The sequence below is a fragment of the Panthera onca genome, chromosome A2, assembly GCF_046562875.1.
Source record: "Panthera onca isolate mPanOnc1 chromosome A2, mPanOnc1 haplotype 2, whole genome shotgun sequence".
NCBI lineage: Eukaryota > Metazoa > Chordata > Mammalia > Carnivora > Felidae > Panthera > Panthera onca.
Window position 1 is genome coordinate 59,250,869 of NC_138340.1, and position 23,483 is coordinate 59,274,351.

At 51.6% G+C, this 23,483-nt stretch overlaps 1 protein-coding gene across 1 annotated transcript in view; it reads left to right on the forward strand.

Annotated features, from left to right (window-relative positions):
- Positions 1-5,941: 5,941 nt before the first annotated feature.
- The window catches only part of UROC1 (urocanate hydratase 1), a 41,504-nt gene continuing 23,962 nt past the window's right edge, over positions 5,942-23,483 (forward strand). Inside the window, exons 1-8 of the mRNA XM_060631958.3 lie at positions 5,942-6,137; positions 15,880-16,010; positions 17,093-17,186; positions 18,174-18,233; positions 18,557-18,685; positions 18,841-18,902; positions 22,449-22,515; positions 22,603-22,746. Of these exons, the coding sequence (XP_060487941.3) occupies positions 6,012-6,137; positions 15,880-16,010; positions 17,093-17,186; positions 18,174-18,233; positions 18,557-18,685; positions 18,841-18,902; positions 22,449-22,515; positions 22,603-22,746 (813 nt within the window). The 5' untranslated portion in view covers positions 5,942-6,011. The remainder of the gene's footprint in view (positions 6,138-15,879; positions 16,011-17,092; positions 17,187-18,173; positions 18,234-18,556; positions 18,686-18,840; positions 18,903-22,448; positions 22,516-22,602; positions 22,747-23,483) is intronic.

Genomic DNA, 23,483 nt, shown 5'->3' on the forward strand with positions numbered 1-23,483 from the left:
CTGCTCTTGAAAAATCTGATTCCAAACCCAGCAGGTGCCACTTGCCCCTGTGTGAGATCAGGAAATTTGCCTGACCTCTCTCTGTGCCCCAGTTCCCTGTGCAATGGATCAGGGAGTGCCGTCTAAGTCCTAGATGTTAGTGATTATTTTTACAGTTCCTGCCTGTTTCTGGCAAGTGACTGGTTTCTGTACCAGTGGTAATATAAAAATTCCTTCTTATTACATTTATCCAAGTTTCAAAGGTCTATTTAAGGAAAACTATTAAGCAAATAATAGTTCTGCTTGCTTGAAGATATGGCTCCAAATGGTGATGATAGGTCTCAAATGGCAGAGAAGTGGGAAACCCAGCTCACAGATAAAACCAGAAACTCCTTATTATGGCTTACCAGGTGACGTGGACCGAGAGCCTTGAGAAGCATCCAGCTCAGCCCCAATCTGGCCCTCAGGCAGGGCTGCTGCTGCTCTGCGTCCAGGACCCAGGGATTAACAGTCGTCCACAAGCCAGGGGGTCCCAAATCTCACCTACACATGCATTCCTGACCCTCCCCCATGCCCCAGCCTCTGCGTCCTTAGGGCAAGAGTCTCCGTCTCCTGTGTTGCCACCTGGTGGCCAAAGTTGAGAACAACATCTCAGCCCATCCCTGTTAGAAAATTCTTGGAGACCGGATTCCTCGAGGCCCATGGTGGGATCTCAGTGTTGGGTCTTGGGATGGAGGGTTGAGTATGCCCTGCCAGAGGCCCGGGGCTTCAGTAAGAAGACGGCTTCTGCAGCCTCTGTTTTCTCAAAGGGGCTCACATTCATTCATTCATTCAACAGATACTGAATTGCCCACTGTGCGGGGGCTCCAGTGGAGAGAACATGGCAGATAGGCTCTTTGCCCTCATAGAATTTACATCATAGAAAGCAGGAATAAATATATAAGATCACGTCAGGTGGCATAATGGTACAACAGAGAAAATACACCAGGATATGGGGCGCCTGGGTGGCTCAATCGGTTGGGCGTCTGATTTCAGCTCAGGTCATGATCTCACAGTCCAGGGGTTTGAGCCCCATGTCAGGCTCTGTGCTGACAGCTCAGGGCCTGGAGCCTGCTTCGGATTCTGTGTCTCCCTCTCTCTCTGCTCCTACCCTGGTCACACGCTGTCTCTCTCTCAAAAATAAATAAAGATTAAAAAAATTTAAAAAGAAAAGAAAATACACCAGGATAAAGGATGGGAAGTATGTATACTGCACATAACGAGGGTGGTAGGGACAGGCCTCGGGGAGGGTGTCTGACTTCAGCAGAGATGCGAGTCAGGTGAGGAGCCTAGAGGAGATTCCTGGGCAGAGGACCAGACTTTGCTGACTCCCTGATGTAATGTTCCTAGGTAGCTATTAACTAACAAATTGCACTAAAATTTAGCAGCTTAAAACAATCATTTAAACTTTTGCTCACAGTTTTGTGGGTCAAAATTTGGGGAAGGGGCTCAGTTGGGTGATTCGTCTCATGCTACTGCATCAGATGGAGGCTGGCTGGGGTCGGCCATCCCCGATGGCTCCCTCATGCACCAGAGCTCAGCTGATTGGTTGACCTCAGCACCTCCACATGGCACGCCCCAGCCTGGGGTCCCGGGTACTTGGGCTGCTCCACAGAGTCTCAGGCTACCTTCTGTTAGTTACCCCATAAGCACTAAGTTTGGCCCAGACTCAAGAGCAGGGCCACACCCCGGCATCACTGGAAGAAGCACCCAAGCAAGGATTTGCTGGCATGTTTTAAAACCACCATGGGGCGCCTGGATGGCTCAGTCAGTTGAGCGTCCGACTTTGGCTCAGGTCATGGTCTCGCAGCTGGTGGGTTCAAGCCCCACGTCAGGCTCTGTGCTGACATCTCGGAGCCTGAAGCCTCCTTCAGATTCTGTGTCTCCTCCTCTCTCTGCCCCTCCCATGCTCCTGCTCTGTCTTGCTCTGTCTCTTAATAATAAATAAACATTAAAAAAAAGTTTTTTTTAAACCACCGTGGGCATGTGTGAGCAAGGAGCAGCCAGGAGGCTCTGGGGTAGACAAGAGTGGATGGAGAAATCAGAGGCAGACAGAGGATCCACATGCCCAGAACAAACTGGCCCACATTTGGGTTATTCTAGGCATAGTCGGCAGCCGTGTTGCTAGCTGAATGCAGGTGGCTGGGAGGAGGTGGGGGACCAGGAGAGAGGCTGGTGCTATCTTGGGGGGAGAGGGTGGGCATGACCCAGGCTAGGGTGGTCTCAGGGTCCAGATATATTTTCATGGTGGAGGGCTCAGGGGTCAGGATGGTTCAGCAGAAGATGTCCAGGGTGGCAGAATGGATGGAGAAGGAGGGGAAGCTGGGCCCAGGCTTGTGGTCCAAGAGACAGAAGTCCTGCCTGGCTCGGGAAGGCCAGCTGGATATGCTGGTGATACGGCAGAGATTGAGGCCCAGTGTGGTCTGGATTGGGGGTGCCAGGCAGGCAGGGCTGAGCTGTGTGGTGCTGGTGGCCAAGAGTTGCTGGGAGGAGAGGCTGGCTAGGACAGAAGCAGCCAGTGGGGGCAAGTGGAGGGGAAACGGAGGCAGGCACTTGATGGCTGGAGAGAGACCACCACATCAAGCACCATGAGCCCAAGGGCTGAGGGCCAGGGACCGGCACATACTGAGCAAAACTGGGTTTGGCTTACAGCGCCTGCCTGCCTTTCTTTACTCCTTATTAGTTTAATTTTTTTATTTTTTTGGTTTATCCATGGAACAAAATTCAAAGACACCAGAGTGGGGTGCCTGGGTGGCTCAGTCACTTAAACATCTAACTCTTGATATTGGCTCAGGTCATGAGATCAAGTCCCACATTGGACTCCGAGCTGGGAGTGGAACCTGCTTAAGACTCTCTCTCTCCTCTCCCTCTGCCCCATCCCCCCCTGAACAAAAAACAAAAACACCAGAGTTTTGTTTTCACTGAGGTGAAATTTATGTAACATAAAATTAATCATTTATAAAAGTGTTTCAGTCTATTCATTTAGAGAGAGAGGGAGTGCACACAAGTGGGGGACGGGCAGGGAGAAGGAGAGACAGAATCCCAAGCAGGCTCCAAGCCATTAGCGCAGAGCCCAATGCGGGGCTCCAATTCACGGACTGTGAGATCATGACCCGGGCCAAGATCGAGAGTCAGACACTCAACCAACTGTGCCACCCAGGTGCCTCTAAAATTAATCATTTTAAAGTGTACAATTCAGTGGCATTTGGTACACTGACAATTTGAAAGTGTGGAAGAGTTTTATAGTGAAAAGTCTCCTTCCCTCCGCAGTTCTTTGTATTTCTTTCAGAGACAGTTCGTGCACATGTGCGCATATACTCTTTGTACTACAAAGTAGTATATACTTTCTGTACTACATACGTTGACCCGTTCCTTGTATCAAAAGATACAGGCAACAATTAGAAAAATAACAATATCTTATCCATGCTTATTCTGTAACAAGCACTAAAACCTTCACGTATGTTCTCATCTAATCACCCTCAGACACATCCCATGAGGTAGGTACTATTAGTGCTTTCATTTTACAAATGAGGAAACTGCAGCACAGAAAGCCTAAGTACCTTATCCAAGGACGCACAGCTAGTGAGTGCGTAGTGTAGCCAGGGTTCAAACCTACCAGCTGGCCATGTGTAACATCTGTTGAGATCCTCATTCTTTTAACCAGCTTGCATGATTTTTTTAAAAACTTAAGCTCTGTATTTGGGGATTCTTGTAGGTTTCTCTACTGTAAGAAACAATAGATCCCATGTGCCAGGTTCTCCCACTGGTAACATCTTGCAACACTGCAATATCACAACCAGGATACTGACATTGATACAATGCATCCATCTTGTCCAGTACAATGTTTAAAACCATTAAATTTTTTTTTAATGTTTATTTATTTTTGAGAGAGAGAGAGAGAGAGAGAGCTAGAGTGCTAGCAGGGGAGAGGCAGAGAGAGAGAGGGAGACACAGAATCTGAAGGAGACTCCAGGTTCCGAGCTGTCAGCACAGAGCCCAACGTGGGGCTCAAACTCACGAACCTCGAGATCATGACCTGAGCCGAAGTTGGACGCTTAACTGACTGAGATGCCCAGGAGCCCCTAAAACCATTTCTTAATTGATGGTAACCTTTAAAAATCAGAGGATTCTACAAAAACTGAGTTCTGGCTTATCTTGACCCACCAGAAGATGAGGTCTCCCCGGGAAACAAAACCTAAGAGGAGGTTTGTGCACAGCTACTTTGTTGAGGTACTGTCTTGTTCAGGTGGCAGGGAGGGGGGCGGGGAGTGGGACGGGCAAGGAAAGCAACCAGCTGGGGCACCATACCCCATGGGGGCAACTCAGCACAGTCCTGCTGGGCACTCTGCAGATCGTATAGAGCACTCCCCTGAGTTACCACCTGCCTCCCTCCTCCACCCTGCTGAGGTGCAAGGGACCTGGGGCATTTATCCACCATCCTCCCTCCATCTGTTGCTGGCTGAGGGCTGCTCCTGGGACAGGTGGTGACAGGGCCGTCAGCTCCCCAGGCCTCCCAGCCTGCCTCTGAAGGGGGAGAGCAGGTGCTGGTTCACCAGCAGCAGCCCTGGAACAGAGAGATGCAGGTGCCGGCCATTGGCAGTCAAGGCCAGACATGCCTAGACACACTGCAGGCACAGCTGGGTAGGGGGCAGTGTCTGCAGCGAGGATGTTCGTTCCCGGGGCCTAGAATAGTGCCTGACTAGGAAGGTGCTCAGTCATGTGTGAAAGATCAAGTGAATGGATAAATGACAAAAAGCAAAGCTGAGTGAGTTTCTTCTCGCTCTTCTTTCAGAGGAGCGAGATGCCGTGGACCCCAGGAACAGCACCGTCACTGTGGCAGGGGGCCTGCAAGAGTGACTGGGAGGGAGGCTAGAGCCAGAGCTCTGGGTTCTGAGGGCTCAGATCCTAGCACCTCCGGTGACTCACCGTGTGACTAACCCAGTTCCCACCACCTCTCTCGACCTCAGTTTTCACACCTGTAAAATGGGACAGTGAACTCCACAGGACCGATGAGGGGACAAAGGGAACTGGGTCATGTGATGTGTTCAGAAGCGTGAGCACTAGGAAGATGTTTGTTGTTCCTTTCACCTTGCCCCACGCAGGTACTGTACTGGGTGCTTACACAACCCATTCGTGCCTCCTACAGCCCAGTGATTAATTACCACCCACTTGCGTAGATTGGGACAGGGCCCAAGGCCACAGGGCTGGTCAGGAGCTGAGCTGGGTTCACACCCAGATGGGTTGCTTTCCTAGGACCACCAGGATTCTATTGCCGTCGCCTCCTGGCTGTGTGAGTGCCACCTGGGCCTCAGTTTCCCCATCTGTAGCATAAGGCTAATAAGGAGCACTTCCTTGCTAACTTGTTAATGGAATCGAGGATGAGAGGCATCTCCATGTGGGCCCTTTACAGAGAGCTCTGGGAAGGGGATGAAGCAGCATGTGAGAGTTGAGGAGGGTATAGCTGCTGCTGGGTGGGCTTCTGCCGTGCCCCCTGCACGAGTGGCAGGGAGAAGGGGTACAAGGTGCACTACCTGCTTTCTGCACAGACCCTGCGTTCTGTGCCAGCCTCAGTATCACATGCTCCCCGTCACCAAGACACAAATCCCAGCATCGCCTGCCTGGTGTAAGGCTGCTGAAGCGAACCCCTGCATTAGAGCCCCAGCAGCCCTCCAAAGCCGCGTCCTGGGAAACACAGCCCCTCAAGGCCAACACTTTGCTAACAGGACAAACAAACCAATACGTAGCAATCTCCCCTGCGTGAAGCCTGCCTCTACCCAGAACACCAGCCCCACCTCGGGTCAACACTGCAGGCAGCCAGGCGAGGGGCCAATGACCCAATGACCCACACATGGCTCCCTCTGCAGGCCCTGGGCCCAATGAGGGGCTGGAGGAGGTGGCCTGGAGCAGGAGGTCCCCGCCCAGTTGGGCCATGACTGCCCAGTCTCTCCCTGGCCTCCCCACAGAGCTGGCCTCCGTCTCAGTCTCGGCCAAACATGTCCAGCCTCCAGGTGCTATGCTCCGGCCTGCCACTGCGGCCCCTCCCGGAAAACCGGGGACGCAGGGCTGGGGTGCCCCACGCACCCGTCAGGACCCCTGGCCTTAGCCCTGCGGAGGAGCAGGTAAGAAGTTGGGCGCCATTCCTGCTGGGCCCTTTGCCCTCTGGGTGCCCTTGAGGTGGTCCGGGTGGGCATTTTCTGTTCCTGCTTCTCCGCAGGAGCTGCAGCTTCTCAACTCAGCCTCCCACCCCTCACCGCCAAGCCTCCCCGAGCGGGTGTCCAGGAGAGCCCACAGGGGGTGTCCAAGAGCGCCCAGAGGGGGTGTCGGTGGGACAGGGGGATCCAATGTGTTTGCTCTGCACTCGTCACGCCTACTGTAGTTCATTCTCTCCCCAACGTTCATCCTTGGGTGCAAGATTAGGGTACCCATTTGCAGATGGGGATCCTGAAGTTCAAGGTCCCCCAGCCAGGAGGCAGTGGAGTTGTGGCTGCTTCCAGTCAGAGGAGTGAGGCTGGTGTAAACAAAGTGTAGCCTTCTTTCTTTTTTACTTCTTAAAATGTTCTTAGTGTATTTTTGAGAGAGTGAGAGACAGAGGGTGAGTGGAGAGGGGAGCAGAGAGAGAGGAAGACACAGAATCCCAAGCAGGCTCCAGGCTCGGAACTGTCAGCACAGAGCCGGACGCCGGGCTTGAACTCACCAAACTGTGAGATCATGACCTAAGCAGAGGTTGGTTGCTCAACCAACTGGGCCATCCAAGCGCCCCCAAAGTGTACCCTTCCACCCCTGACACGCACATGACTTTGAAGTTCTACAACGTAGCAGGTCAGCTCTTGTTTTCGCTTCTGTGTCCCTCCCCCCAGTCTTGCAGTGAGTGTGCAGCCAGCAAGGCTAGAACCCTAGCGGGGGCGGGATGGTGCTGCTGAAAGCATTGCCGAGGTGTCCCTGACCATCACCCACAGCCTGGAGAGCCTGGAGCCAGCCCAGGACTGGGGGCGCTCGAGCTTGCACCCCGGGCAGCTCCGACCGTCCAGGAGCGCACTTGTCTCCCTTGTAAACTGGGGATGAAAATGACACCACGGAGCAGTGGAGGAGACCAGAGGAAATAAAGAAGGTGGCACAATGATATAAAGTATCCTCCTTTTTCTTTACTCAGAATTACTTGAGAAATTCAGGAACAGTGCAGGGGAAAGTAAAAAAATACAAATAGGCACCAACATTAAAAAAGGAAACACACAACCCTACCCTAAGTGAAGACTGCCGCCCTTCAGTGGCTGCCCCCTAAACTTTCTGCGGAGGCAGCTCACAAAGCGTGGATGGGGCGCTGGGGGGTGCTGGGGCGGACCCGGCAGAGCTAGGGCAGGAGAAGGGTGGGGGAAGGGTGCTGGGGGTAAGGGGTGTTGCGACGGGGGCCCTGGGGGGCGCTGGGCGGAGCTGGGGCACCACTGGACAGTGCAGGCACAGGGGAAGTGTGGGGCCAGGCCGCTGGAGGGCGCTGGGGGGCGCTGGGGTGGGACTGGACAGCTCCGGTGCAGGGGCAGTGGGGGGGCCTGGGCCCTGGGGGCCTGGCTCCGCCTCGTCTTCCATGGTGCTTATCTGGCCCAGCTTAACTACGTCAAAATAGTCATTCAAGCTTCCTCCCCCTGGGTCACCTCCCTGTTGGGTGCCAAGGGCTCAATCTTTGACCGTGAGGGCATGGAGGGTCCTGTCACCTGCCCATCTCAGGTGACACCTTTATGGCTGCGTGATGGTGTCCTGTGCTGGGAGGGGGGCACTCGGGAGCTGAGGAGCTGGGCCACCTCAGCCTTGCCCTGTGTAGGTCGCAGTTTGCTTGCAGGTCCGGGAGTTGGGGCTGTTGAAAGCCGCTACATCTTCCCTCAGGGTGCCAGGGTCAGCCAGCCTTAGGTTGGTGAGATAGTAAGAAGGACGGATGTTGACCTCTGCCCTGACCCTCCCTTCCTTCGACCCCAGCTCCTGACAAAGAGCTCTTAAATTCCTTGGAATTTCCTGGGTGATAGGGAAATTCTTTTGTTCTAAGGAAGCCACTCTAGATAGGGGCTGGTCACCAGAAAGACTGTTCCAAGATAAGAAGCTTGGAACTTTCGCCCCCTGCCCCCCCCCCATTCCCTAGATAGGAGAGAACGGCTGGAAATTGAGTTAATCATCCATCATGCTTATGTGCTGAAACCTCTATAAAAATCCCATAACTGCAGGGTTCCGAGAGCTCGGTTGCAGGACACATTGAGGTGCTGGGCCCACCCCACATCTTGCCTTGTGTACCTTCATCTGGTTGTTCATCCGGACCCTTGATCATATGCTTTATTGTATAATAAACCAGTAGACACGTTTCTCTGAGTTCTGTGAGCTGCTCAGCAAATTACTGAACCCAAGGAGGGAAGTGGTGGGAACCCCGGTACTTAGCGGGTTGGTCCCCAGTACAGGTGAAAGCCTGGGGGTGTGTGATGGCATCTGAGGTGGGAGGGGCAGTCTTGTGGGACTCAGCCTTTAACCTTCGGGGTCTCAGCTGACTCAGGCAGATGATGTCAGAACAGAATGATGCTTGGGCCACCCAGCTGGTGTGGAGAATTGGTCGGGGGAGGGGAACCCCCCAAACCAGTCACAGAAGCGTCCTGTGTGCGAACACTCGCCTCAGAGGAGAAACACAAGCGATTTCTCCCAGGCAGTCCGAACCCAGCAACCTCCAAATCCGCCAGCAGCTCGCTTTCTGCTTTTCCTTCAGCTTGCTTTCTATTCTTTTTGTTTAAATTTAAATGTGTCTCTTTGATGTTTGACATAAACCTTCCAGGTAATTGTATAAGATGAGGAACTCAAGTCTTATAAAAGTGTAAGTTCCCTACTTCTCCTGATAGGCCATTGACAAAAAATTATGTTTATTTTTGAGAGACAGAGCATGAGTGGGGGAGGGGCAGAGAGAGAGAGAGAGAGAGAGAGAGAGAGAGGGAGACATAGAATCCGAAGCAGGCTCTGGGCTCCGAGCTGTCAGCACAGAGCCTGACGCGGGGCTCGAACTCACGAAGGGTAAGATCATGACCTGAGCCGAAGTCGGACACTTAAACGACTGAGCCACCCAGGCGCCCCGGCCATTTTTTTTTTTTTTTTTTGCATATCCTTCCACATGTGTTTTATGTACATACGATATGCGTGTGTGTCCTTCTTAAGCATGTAAGTGGTTGCAATCTATACACATCAGTTTTTTTGGACGTTCATTACCGGCGAGTTTAGAGTTACCCGTCCTTTTAACTGGTGGGTAGTATTCCATTATTTGGTGTGCTTCACTCTCTGCTCTTCTTTCAGTAGATTTCTCTGTTTAAACATAGGCAGTCTGGCTGTCACATTTTAGGCAATGCGTTTTCAGCACAAACACAAGACGACTTTTACGGTGCAGGAATTTCCATCATCTAACAGGAGCGGTTGCTGTACCCAAAATGTCTTCAGCTACCCCCTGACCCCGTACGCAATTACTCTCAGTGACCTGTTCCCCAAACCCTGCCCCACCCACAAGGACTGTTCCGGACATCAGATACCAGACCTGGAGACCACCCCAGTGTGTCTGTGTCCCCATCACTAATAACACACTATCTTGAACTCCTTAAGAGTGGGGCTCTGTTGGGTTCATTTCTGGATCTTCAGTGACACCGGTACTGGGTTGCTGAATGAACTGGTATGTTGTTAAGCGCCCCCACCAAATCCTACAAGAGTTCAGTAGGCAGGAGAAACCTAGGAGGGCTTCTTGGAGGAGGCAGTCTTGGCAACATAGGCAAGGTTCTTGGACTCAGTCCAAGAAGGAAGGCCATTTGTAGACAAGGGGAGGCAGTGAGTGACAATGCAGAGATGGGCCTGGCCAAAGTATACCAGGGGTGGAGGAGGCCCTGTGTAGGCTCGAGCTGGCTGTGGAGCTTGGAGAGTCAGGCCCAGCCAAGTTATAGAGGACCCTGAAAGCCAAAAACAGTGTTGACTTTATTGATTGAGTCATGGGAGACCCTGAGGGTGTCTGAGTAGGAGCATAAACCTGCTCATTAACTATATATACATATATATAGTTATAAAGAGAGTATAAAAGTTTTCGACAGATTATCTAGAAGGGCAGGGTGGGCAGAGACCCAAGTAGAAGAAAGAGCTGGCAGCATGGAGGGCCATGAGTGTGGGACATGATCGTTTTGACAGTTGTCACTCACATGGCACCTCTGTGTGCCAGACCTTGTGCCGAGCGTGTTGATTCAGTGAGTCCCCAAGACAGCCCTGTGCTATCAGTGTGCTCTTTTTACAGAAGAGACCGAAGGTCAGAGAGGTGAAGCGTGCACGTGTGATGTAGCCAACCTTCTGGTGTAGACTGAGGTAGGAAGAGCTGGGTCACCGTAGCAGCAGCCTATGCAGAGGCCACCCCATCCCCAGCTAGGAAGAGTCTGAGCCTCAGTTTGGACCCTCCTAGTTGGTCTGGTTGGCTCCAGTTCAGGCCAGAGCAGACCTAATGAAGCCTGAGCAAGAGTGAGTGCAAGGACAGGGGTGATTCAAACAAGGCTGCACCAAATCAGTCATGGCCGTCATTTTTGGTAGACGTAGTGAGAGCCAACGACTTTCAGGTAGGTGGGTTTTGCCCCACCAGCACACTGCCAGGTTAGAATGGAAGTAAGACCTGAGCCAAACTCTCTCTCTCTCTCTCTCTCTCTCTCTCTCTCTCTCTCTCACACACACACACACACACACACACACATTCCGTGAGCTATAAACAAAGTCACAGGCTGGCATCCTTTTAGCTGATCAGTGGAAAAGGTTTGCTCAGGGCAGTAGTAACACTGTCCCCAAGACAGGATCCTGTCCCTGTCCATTATTTCTCCAGGGCTGCTGTAATAAATCTCCACACACGGAGTGGCTTTAAAACAGCACATATTTATTGTCTTACAATGGTGGGTGTCAGAAAGCTGAAATGGGTTTCCTTGGGCAACGAGCAAGAAACATTAGCGCAAATGCAAGGATATGGAAATCATGCTTGCTCAGTTGCTGTCTTACTGAGTCTCGTGATTCTCATTTCTTTGGACGCAAATATTACATATCAGATCAGCCTAGTTTATGCGTACGTGTAATATATTTTCAGCAGCAATAAATGCATTGTACAAGGGTCAAGTTAAAAAATATATGCAGTGAGGCTGCATTCCCTCTGGAGGCTCTGGGGGTTGAGGAGGTGTGGATCTCTTTCCTTGCCTTTTCTAGCTTCTAGAGGCTGCCTGCAGTTTTTGGTTTGTGGCCTCGTCCTCTGTCTTCAAAGCCAGATGCATAGCAAATTCAGGTCTCTCTCTCTCTCTGACTCAGACCCTCCTGCCTCCCTCTTACCAGGACTCTGGCGGATACATAGGGCTGACCTGGATGATGCAGGATAATCTTCCACACCAGACCCTTACCTTAATCACATCTGCAGTCTCTCTTGCCTTGTCATTAAACAAATTCACAGGTTCTGGGGAATAGGATGCAGATGTGTTTGGGGGTCGTTATTCTGCCCACCACACTGTCAAGCACCCAGACTTCTCCAACCTGCTGACTGACCCTGGAACATTTTATGAATCAATCCTTTGGCCCTAACTGAGCTTGTTAGATTTTTAGGCCTATTAAGGCAATGGGGGTGGTCTGGAATATTCTTTCCAATTTACGTGTCTTGAATACAGCTGATTTCACCAATAAGAGCCCACTTGGAACATGCATTATATGATTAATGGGCCATAATTTGACCAGTGAAAATCCATGTCTGACATTCTATATGCTGCATAGCAGTCTCTCTGGTGTAGACTGAGATATGGAATAGCAGACCCTCTGGTGTAGATTGAGATATGGAGAGGTGAAGTGTTTGTGGGAGCATCCTGTGATTAGCATGCCAGCTGACCACCCAGGGTGTGAGTTGCCAAGTAGGGTGCCTACTTGTGCTCCCTGTGGGTGCTGTGGCATCTTACAATAAACTCAAGCCCTGCAAACAAGGAAGCTACAAAGCCAGGGCAGGGGAGGAAGCAAGAAATACTCCTTAGGTTCTGGTTTAGGGATCTTCAAAAGAGTGGGTGAGTAGAGGTGCTGTATGCTACACAATGTACATTTGCTCATCGAATCCTTCCAACTACCCAGCTGAGTAGGCCATGCCAAGAGATGAGGAAACTGAGGCAGGGGTGACCGGCCCAAGTTCACATGGGTAGTGGGAGGCAGGGCCAAGGGTAGACTCAACTCTGGCTGCTGTCCCCATGCTTATCATGGGGGCTCCCAACCTCGTCACTGCACCCACCCTTTCCTCGCTGAGCCTCCTCTGCTGAGGTTCCGAGGTTCTGTGGGGGCCCCCGGGCCCCCCATAGGCCTGCCTCAGACCTCTGGCGGACCTTGGGCAAACATGAAGTTTGTGAGAACTCCCAACCAGAGACTCAGAAGAGTGACCCAGGTCAGCAAACAGAGCTGCTACTTTGTAGATTTTTTCACTGAAGAAGGATTTACTGCCTGACTGTTAGGTAACTCTGGACACAGGGGATAAAGTTATTGAGTGAAAATATAATAGAAGACAATGTTCCCGAACTAAGTAAAAACATGAAATTGTAGATAAAAGGATATCGTTTATCCCAGAAAAAAAATGAGAACTTGATATAGAATAGTTGACATTAAGACATGTCTAGACTGGGGTGCCTGGGTGGCTCAGTTGGTTAAGTGTCTAACTCTTGATTTTAGCTCAGGTTATGATCTCAGGGCTCATGGGATCAAGCCCTGTGTGGGGCTCTGTGCTGACAGCATGGAGCCCGCTTGAGATTCTCTCTCTCCGCCCCCTCTGCTCCTCTCCTGCTCTCATGCACATGTACCCTTTCTCAAAATAAATAATCATTCAAAAAAAAAGATTCCCTCCCTTTCCCCCCTCTGCCCCTGTCTCCCACTTGCACTCTGGGATAGAGTAAATAAAAATTAAAAAATAAAATTAAAAAAATTAAAAAATAAAAAAAATAATAAAGAAAAAAAAGACAGGTCTAGACTAAATTAGTGAATTTCAGGGATAAAGAAAAATTCAATGGTCACAAAATGGAAATCTTATACAAGGGGAAATACAGCACACAGAGCTTCTGTGCTGCATTTAGGCTATGGACCTTGCCAGAATCCCCGTTACGTTTATGGCACACATGCATTCTTCCTTCAGAACAGACTGAATTTCTTACGGCCTTTAAAGACATTTTGAAAAATGGCCAAAGGGCACCTGGCTGGCTCAGTCAGAGGAGTGTGTGACTCTTGATCTCCAGGTGGTGAGTTGGAGCCCCATGTTGGGTAGAGAGATTACTTAAGTAAATAAAAACTTCAAAAAAAAGAGAGAAAGGAAAAAAGAAAAAGGAAGGAAGGAAGGAAGGAAGGAAGGAAGGAAGGAAAGCAAGAAAAGCAAGCAAAATGGCCTAGTCATTTCTATCAACTGACACAATTTAAGAACCATTGATTTTGACAGGAACCTCTGTTGTATTTTTTGAGTTATGTGATTAGCTGAACAAGGTTGCAAAAGCATTTGACAAGGTCGAATCCAGGTCCTTAGTAAGAACACCAGGTTTAGGCCCAGTAGTGAAGCCAGCCCTGCTGGGGAAACAGTGAAGACAGTTTTTTTCCGACCACTGCTTGCCACCTCTTAGCGGGTTGTGAAATCTGGTTAGGGGGTTGCAAGTAGCATTCATCAGAAAGCAAAATAAAACAAGCTAGAAGTGGATAGAATATATTAAGAGTTGGGTAGTAAGGTCAAGTCTTGTGTAGATTGTGTGTGTATGCGTGTAATATATATTGTGTAGATTGTGTGTGTGTGATATATTGCTTTCAAAACTTTTCTTTAAATGTTCAGTTTCACTTGCAAGCTCTTGTTAGAAGCTATACACCAGCTAGAAAACAACAACAGTCTTTGTGTTGAGGTACAACATGCACAGAAAGCCACGGAAACCACGCGTGCACAGATGTGTCTGTTACAGGTGCAGGGAGCGGGGAACAGACCCCAGCCTTGAAGGAGAACTGCTGGCCTGACCTCTAACACGTGGCACGGCCACACCTGCCCCTGAACAGCCTCTCAACAGAGCTGGCAGTATGTCCCTTAGGTGTGGGCTTCTTTCACTCAACAGAGGGTCAGGAGAGCCAACCCGGCTGCTGCAGGTTGCTGTGGATCATTTATCCTCCTGGCTGTCCTGTAGCGGCTCCCAAAGTGGGGTCCCCGGGCCAGCAGCGCGGCACCAGGGAACTGGTGAGGAACGCAGAGCAGAGGCCACACCAGACCCTGTGGGTAACCCCCGCGTCAGCTGGACTTCGACACCCTCCTGCTGCAGGGTATTCCTGGCCACTGTTCTTGAGGGAGAAACTCATATTTCTCATCAGCTTTTTTTCTAAGAGAGAAGGGATGACGGGCTTTTGTTCCACATGAAAATTAAATGAGGGAGTGGGTCTGCAGACCTTCCCAAATTTCTGTAACACCCTGAGCTGGGGTTTTCTTCATCGCCTCTCTTGCTATCTGCTCCTTCCCGGATTACCCCTCTCCTTTCTCTCCTCCCACCCTGCCCCGCTGCTGAGGCCCCAGTGACATCCTTGTCACTCAGTCCTGGGATGTGTCTTAGCCCACACAGTGTTGGACCGCTGGGTGCCTCGGACAAGCCGCCCTCCTCCTAGCCCTCTGCCCTTGGCCGGCAGGAATCCGTGCTCCTGGCTGGACTTCCAGCACCATCTCCCTGGGGGCACTTCTGCCCCTGCCCAAAGCTGGTGTCCCCAGTCCTGGGCCTTGGCCTTCTCCCATCACCTCCTGCCTCCCCGTGTCCAAAGCCCACCTGTCTTCAGGTTATCAGACCACCTCTCCCCCTCAGTAGGCATGCACTGAATGAATGAGGGAATAAATTCACCACTCTCAGCTCCTCAGCTCCCCACCCCCAAAACAGTTTGCTCCCCAGGGTCAGCTGGTTGCATAAATGGCCTCAACCTCCACCCAGATACCCTTGGTCGCCTCCCCAGCTTTGCTGCCTCGGGGCTCCAGTCCGGGTGTTGGAAGGAAGGGAGCTACGAAGGGGTCTGCTAGAACTCTGGCCCTCCTTGTGCTTAGTAAGACAGATTGTAAGCAGTGAAACAAACAACCAGTAGAACACCCAGCAGTGAAAAGCTTGGGAAGGAAACGGAGGTGGGGAGAGAGGCTAGGAGTCAAGAGGGGGAGGTCAAGGCAGGCCTCTGTGGAGGGGAGCACCTGGATCGAGACCTGAGTAAAGAGAGAGACCCTCCAAGAGAAGGCAGGGTGGCAGAGAGGTAAGTGTCAAGGCCCTGCGGCAGGACCAGGAACATCAGGGATGTGTGGAGGAGTGTTGGGGGGCTTGGGAGTTGGGCTGCCTGAGAAGCCCTATGAAGGTTTCTTCTTTCTCCTGGCCTGCCCCAGGCCTGCTTGAATTTGGGGGAAAATGTGCAGGGTGCGCTCTCTGATGCGGCTTGCCAAGGTGGGCGCTGGTGGAGGGTTGCTTCTCTGCATTTGCACAAGGTGCCTGTGAGCTCCTGGGACATCTCTTTCCGGCCCTTGAGTCTGCATCTCCCAGTGTAGCTGCAAGCCTCAGGGCAGGCCACCCTCTGGTCCTTGACTGGGATCAAGCAGTCTGGTTTCCAGTGAGCAAGACGAGGGAGGGCCTAGACGTCTGCCTATGTGAAGGGGGAGAGCAATCTGGGAAGGCTTCTTGCAAAAGGTGACCTTGTAGATGGGCCTGGAGTGAGAACTAGGTGGTCTCTGGATGGGGCCATGGATTTCTGAGTAGGGAAGGAGGATGGCGCATCATGGAAGCCTCGTGATCCTTGGCCTGGAGATCCTCTGCCCCCCTGCTGCCCCTCACCCCTCTTCCCCCCACTCCCCAGCTCGCACTGAGGAATGCCCTGCGCTACTTCCCCCCGGACGTCCAGGAGCTGCTGGCCCCTGAGTTTGCCCAGGAGCTGCGACTGTACGGGCATATCTACATGTACCGGTTCTGCCCCGACATTAAAATGAGGTGAGCGCTGGTAGGTGCAGCTCCAAAGGGGGCCCAGAAGCTCCCAGGGAGGGGCCGATTCAGGGGTCAGCAGGGGGAAGTGCAGGCTGTCCACACCAGGAGGCGTGCTGAGTTGTGGCGTGCTGAGTCAATGCCCCTCACACGGAGAGGGCATGATGGCTGTGTTGTCACCTGTGGGGGTCTGTAGCCTGGAGCTGGCTGCAGGCCCCCCAACCTGGCCAGACGATAAGGGAATCCTTTCCAGAGAGGTCTCTTTGGCCTACCATCCTGGGTAGTCAATCCTGTGCAATTCTGGAGCCAAATTGTGTACAAAATCCCTTTCTAAACCTCATGTCTTGTCCTGCCAGGAAGTAAGGAGATAGCTTAGGTTCTGGCTGAACTGTGCATGGCACTGGAGGCCTTGTGAAAATGTAGATGGCTGGGCCTCCCCCCACACTGTGGATTCAGCAGTTTGGGAGCAGGGGGGCCAGAAGGATCTGCCCTTCTCACAGTTCCCAGATGCTGCTGCCCCCGCCCAGGACTCACGCTCCAAGCACCTTTGTTCTTGAATGTGCCAGAGGTCCAGACCTGTCTGGAACCACCCCCAGGGGATGTCATTCTCCCCATCAAGTAGGCACCACGTCCCTTCATTCCTGTTGGGGCCTGTTGGCCTGGCATCTGCTCTAGAATTGATGCCAGGAGCACTGGTGACATGAAGGAAAGAAGGGATGGATAATAAACTCCACCCGGAGGAGATGCTTCTGGAAAGCAGACTTCAGCTTTATTTTGAAGTCCATCTTCTCCCAGTTGGAGCCTGCCAAGGGGGAGGGAGGGGTGGCCCGAGGGTGGTAGGGGCCTAACTTGCCATCCTTGGAAGGGCAGGGGTGTTAAACACAATGTGAGCACCAGAGTGGGCCGGCTTAGGTGGTCTGGAACCGCCTTCTGCTGGCAGCTCCCAGGCGGCTTCTGCAGGATACCAGGCCTTGCTGTGCACACCTCTGTGGCCGGATGCTGTGCTATGGCCAGGGAGGGCCTAGGCTTCAGCAGGCCGGAAGCCTGGTGCCCTCCCCTCGTCACACCTGGTGGCTGGACTCCCCTTGCAGGGCCTACCCAATCGAGCAGTACCCCTGCCGGACGAGGGCCGCTGCAGCCATCATGCACATGATCATGAACAACCTGGACCCTGCCGTAGCCCAGGTAACAGCCGGGGGAAACTGAGGCAGGGGCCAGCACTGCCCAATAGAAATGTAACTCAAGACATACATGTAATGCTTTTAAGCTTTTTATTTAGAAACAACGATCGATTTGTAGGAAGTTGTAAAGATAGTGCAGAGGGGGACCATAGACCCTTCTCCCGGCTCCCCCCGGTGGCTACATCGTCTGTGACTAGAGTACAGCATGAACTTCCAGATATCAACGTTGGTATGATGGACACACATGGCATTTTAAACTTTCTTAAAAAAAAAAAAAAAAAAACTTTCTAAAAGCCACATGAAAAAGCAAACAAATAATAACGAACAGATATACTCCTGTATTTTGTCCATCCCAATGTATCAGAAATGTTATCATTTTAACATGGAACATAAAAATCACTGAGACATTTTACAACCTTTTTCCCTACTAAGTCTTTGAAATTGGGGGTGAATTTTACACTTAGGGCATGTCAAATGAGCCATGGTTCCAGTGCTCAATAGCCACACTGTTGTGTGGATGATGCAAGTCTGGCCACATGCATCTGTCATGGGGGTCCTTGAGAGCCAGTCTGTACATCAGATACCCATATCTGATAAAGGATAACCTTTGCGGGGGTGAGTCTCTGAGTATTATACTTGAGGGCAATATGATCCTAGAATTTGAATATTCTACCCAGAGGTGAGAGCTTCCTCAGCCCTGGCCTTGACCCCAGAACCTGGTCACAGACAGACCCCTGACATTGACCCTGGGCTAACTTCCCAAAGCGATCCCAGATCCAGCTCTGACTCTCACCTCACGCTGAGCTCTTATAAGGTCATGGGGGGGCCAGTGTTCTTGCAGAGGTCACTGTGTCTGGGCCTCGCCCTTTCTGCCTTCTCCCCCTGCCCTTAACACTCCTTCTTCAAGGGCCATCAGCCATTGGGCACAGCACAGAGGTGGGGGCCCTCCCTTCCCAGACCCCCATCTCAGATGACACCATGTCTTCTCCAGTTTCCCCAGGAGCTCGTGACCTATGGAGGAAATGGGCAAGTGTTCAGCAACTGGGCTCAGGTACGCTGGACTGTATGGCCTTTCCCCTCCCCACATTTTCTGGCCTGGTAGGATCTAACAATCTAAGGCTCAGGACTCAGGTCTCTGCCTCCCTGATGCCTGAGATGCTGACACTGGGCATTCTGGGGGTAATAAAGGCCCTCAGGGCATGTGTGGCATTATTCGAGGCACCAGGAGCCACTGGAGAGTAATGAGGGCCTGAAGGGACAGGGCACTGGCAGGACTGCTGGGGCTGTGGGAGCTCTCTGGGCCTGGGTGGTGACTTGGGGCTCAGTGTTGGCCCTCCACTTACAGAGCCTTCCGTGCTTTGCTCTCCCCTGCAGTTCTGGCTGACGATGTCCTACCTGTCACAGATGACAGAGGAGCAGACCCTGGTCATGTATAGCGGACACCCTCTGGGGCTCTTCCCAAGCAGCCCCGGGGCCCCCAGGCTGGTCATCACCAACGGGATGGTGGGTCCTGGGGCAGCCGGGCACAGTGCCTGCCTGGGGGCAGCAGGAGAGCCAGGTGCCCCCAACACCTGCCTCCCCATTGTTTCAGAGGGCTCTGTTCCCCCCCCCCACCCCCCCCCAGTCCCCAGCCTTTGGCTCCCATTCCTCTTTTCCAGGTCATTCCCAACTACTCCTCCCGGACAGAGTATGAGAAGCTCTTTGCTATGGGAGTTACAATGTAAGTCTTGTTTCTCTCCATGCATCCATCTGTCCAACTTGGTTTTTGACAGCCTCAAAGTAAGCAGCAGATACAACCGCCAGGAATTCAGTATTTGTTTACAGGGCTTTTTTCTTCGGAAGTGAAATTTACATGAAAGGCGCATATCCCAGTGCACCATTTGATGAGTGTAACAAATGTGTGCACCTGTGCAACCCAAACCCCAAAATGCAGAGCACAACCGTTTCATTTGTCATAAAATTAATGCAATGCGTGCTCTGAATTGCAAACATTCCCCCCACCCCTGGAACGTTATTTTAAAAAGAGGTATGGCGAAAAGGAAACCCCTCTCCCACCCTAGACTCCCCATTTCACATTGTGTCTTTCCAAACATTTCTCATGCACATACAGAGTCAGGTAGACCATTATGGATGCCATCTGCACCAGCCTTTCCACCCTGGACAGTATAGCTGGAGACTGTTCCATTTCGGGAAACGTGGGTCTAATGCACTCTTGTTTTACCTGCAGTGTTCAATTGTACCATGATTTATTTAACCCCCCTGCCACCTGATTTGGGTTGTTTCAGGTTCTTTGGGCTTATAAAGAATGCTACAGCGAATGTCCTGATCTGTACATTTTTACGGATCTCTGGGTGTGTTGCTCTTTGCTACCTGGCCCAAAGTGGGTCTGCTCTACCCAGGAGCTATACACAAAGACCACACCAGGTGGAGGTGCTTCACAAGGTCACTTTAATCATCAGAATAAGGAGGTCATGGGGAATCGTGTCCAAAGCCACTCTCTCAACAGCTAAGCAGGCTTCTTTTCTGAGGGCTCAGGATAAATATTCAGAAGGTGATTTTAATATTATAATGAAGCTGAGGTAACTGTCAGGCACTTTATGATTCATCTGTGGCAGGGCTTATATTGTTCTCAAATGTTCCTTTTCCTGTTTCAGCCTTTCCTTAGTTAGTTTCTAAAAGAAATTGACAGGCAGGAGTGTCTAGGCATTTCCTGAGTTCAGGAGTGAGTCCTGAGTTCAAGGGGTCAAGGACTCTTGCCAGGGACAAGGGGTGATCAGGTCTGTAGTATTGGGAGCCAATTAAGCCTCAGGCTAAGATTTTACAATGTTATCATCATAATCGTCACTACCAGGTGTCAGGTGTCCTGGTGAGCTTTATAGATACCATGGTGTTTGGCTCTCTGTACAAGCCTCTGACCTAGGCGCCCTTATTGGCCCAATTTGTGGAGGAAGAAACCGAGGTTCAGAAACCCGATTACTTTTTTGGTTGGTCCTAAGTAGCTACTGTTACTACTATTTACTGCGAGGCCTGATGGCCTCTTCTTCACCAGTGGAAGCAGCCGCAGGGTCAGAGGGACAGGGTCTGCATCCTGGACCTGCTGCCTCCTAAGTGTGACATTGGACAAGGTGGCATGCTTCTGTTTTATAGATTCAGGGTGGAGGTTTAAAGAGAGTAGAACTGCAGAGTCAGACCTGGTCTGCTGCACCTGAGGATTGACCCGGGTGCTGTGGGCAATTGACTAAAATGGCTGCAAATCACCCACACAGGCGGGAAGGGTTTAAACCTTTAACTTAGCCAAGCTGTCAGGCTGACACAATGAAGTTACAGATAACAGTCAGCACCAGGGTAGATGTGGGAAAACAGGTGGTCGCAGGTTGTGGGCGGGTCTAGCAAGGCTGGGGGTGGCCGGGAGGACTATACCTAGTGACTGGGGTCAAAGTTCCAAGTGCAGGAAACTTGATCCCACAATTTTACCTCCTAGAGTTATTTTGGGAGCAGCATGTAGTGGGTAACTTGAGCACAAAGGACTGAATTAGAAGGATTTGAAGTCAGCTCACAGCTCTGCAGTGTATCCCTGTATAACCTCGGAACTTGGGTCCTGTCTGTTCATAGCTCCTGCCTCAAAGAGTTCCGTGAGAATTCACGAAACAATCAAGAGGACACCCTTAGTCTGTGGTACAAAGGGAGACGTGGGCCCTCTGCTTGAGTGGATATGGGTCCCCAAGGCAGAGATTAGGGGGTCCATGCAGCCTTGTGGGGGGTTCTGATGGTTTCACTCATCTCCCTGGCTGGATGGCTATTATATTAGAACCATTTTTTATATTGTATAATAGTCATACAACCTTCCACGGTAAGGATAATGCCTCCCCCTTTTTTGGAAGAAGATGAAGAGGTTCCACGTGGTCCAGTACCTTATCTAAATTATAGGATAGACTTGGCATTCAGACTCACACCTGCAAGAATAGGATCTAGAAGAGAAGGGGGCTGGGGAGAGTTGCTGGGCGACAGGAACCCAATAGAAAAGAGACAGGGAGTTGAAATGGACCAAGGACAAAAGCAAGCGGCAGTAAACCTTGGAGCATCTCTTACCTCAGGGGTCTCCAGGGAAGAGTAAAATTAAGGCAACAGAAAAAAAAAAAAAACAGAAAAATGCACTGCCAAAAATATTCAAGTGTTTGATAATTATCAAGGGATAGACACAGGCACCCTTATGCATTGCTGGTGACAGTCACTTTGGAATTTGACAATGTCTAGTAATATTTTACATACTTGCACCTGATGACTGAGCCCTACCCCTTCCTGGTTTCTTCCCCGGGCCAGTGAGGCAGACAGGAGGTCACTCACTGCAGTGTGGTTCGCGTAACGAGATCAGAGGGGGCAGGGGAACATTCTGTGGTTTCTGATACACACAGCGTGGAACCATGAGTAGCCATCAGCAGGACCCGTGTGTGCTGATGTGGAAAGGCCCCCGCAGGTAAGGGGCCCAGCTGCACAAGCAATACCAATACCTACAAGATGAGGCTGTTGATGTAAATAATACGAATACTAATGACGACAATAACCCCACCTGCAAACAGTGACCCCAATGCCATTCGGTGATGGCATAGCCCACAAACCTGAATGAAGCGTGCCGCTCTGTGAGCACCCTTTTCTGAAGGCGTCACCCCTGCCTCCCGCAGCTCCGTGCCCTCCTTCCAGCAGGTAGACCCCCCCATTGGAGGTCATTGAATGTCATACCAACAGAATCCCACAGAACGGGTTCTTCCACATCTGGCTTCTTCACTGAGCCACGTGGCACAGGAAGACTTTGGTCTGTTTCTTTGCTGTGAAGCGTTCTGCTGTGTTCTTACGCAGCCGTTTGTTTCTCTCTCTTCCGTGCTGGGAGCTCCAGCTCTTCCAGGGCTTGGCCACCGCAAACAAAGTTGCCGCGAACAGTGGCGGGCCTGTCTTCACAAGGGCGTGAGCGCAGAAAGTGAAGGTGCCCGATCACCTTCCGCCTCCGTCATTACGGCCAAATGGCCCCCACAGTGATTTTGCCACTTATATTACAGTGTTTAACAGATCAAAATCTGTGTATAAAAGGTCCCGGAGGCCAGAGGGGACCAGAATTGGGGGACTGTAGCTTTCTCTATAATGGTTTCTTTTTTTTAAAAGGAAAACGTAGGAATGCATTTTGGGGTAATTGACAATGAATTTTAAAGCATGTGCCTTTTAAAGCTGTGCCTAGCACCGAGCTCAGCCCTGAGCTTGCCTTCTCTGTGGTCAGGTACGGCCAGATGACAGCAGGCAGCTACTGCTACATCGGTCCCCAAGGCATCGTCCATGGCACAGTGGTGAGAAACAGGGGCCACGCCTGGCTGCCGGGGGTGGGAGGCGGACGTGCCGGAGTAGAGAGTGAACTCCTCCTCTTCTCCCTGCAGCTCACCGTGTTGAATGCCGGGCGACGGTACCTGGGGGTCAAGGACCTGGCTGGGAAGGTCTTTGTCACCTCTGGGCTGGGCGGAATGAGTGGCGCTCAGGCCAAAGCTGCGGTCATCGTGGGGTGCATCGGCGTGATAGCAGAGGTGAGCCCAGCAGGCACTCTGCCCACCTGTGTCCTCCCTCAGTCTAGAGCCGCCCCCACTCACAGCCCTCTCTTCTCCTGCACCCCCCCACCAGCCCTCCAGGCCTCCCAGGGTGGGTTCCCATGGCAGCCTATGCCTCCTGCCTTCAAAGTGCCCATCTTCCCCCATGGTCAATGCCTGCTGATCCTGCCCACCCCGGGAAACTGACCTTCTGTGGGCACCGCTCCCCTTATCCCTGGAGATGAACATAGCCTCCCCCAGCTCTGACAGGTCACAGTCAGGTGAGGGCGACAGACATCAGTAGAGGTGTGTGCACACAGCCTTTGGCCAGTGGTTCTTACAACTTTCTTTGGTAGAGCCAAGGAGAGGAAGGGAGCCAGGGAGAGGAGGCGAGGGGCTTTAAGACAAACCTTGGTTGGTCGGGGGTACCTTTCTCATGGGAGATATATTTCCTGCTTCCAAGGGGACAGAGGAGGGCCTGAGTGTCCTTGTACACGGGGTCCCTTAAGCAACTTTTATTTAAAATAATCAATATGCCAAGGTGGCACATTTCCGGGGGGGGGGGGTGCCCTTGGCCCCTATATAGAAAATAAGTTACAGCAACTAATGTTAGCTCATCCCCTGGAATCTGCAGAAAAATAGCCTATGTTTTTAAAAAGCTTTGACTTCCCCTCGTCTCATCCTCAACCCTCATCCTCACCTTCTTCCCCCTGTATCTTCAAAACATGTTTGTCACA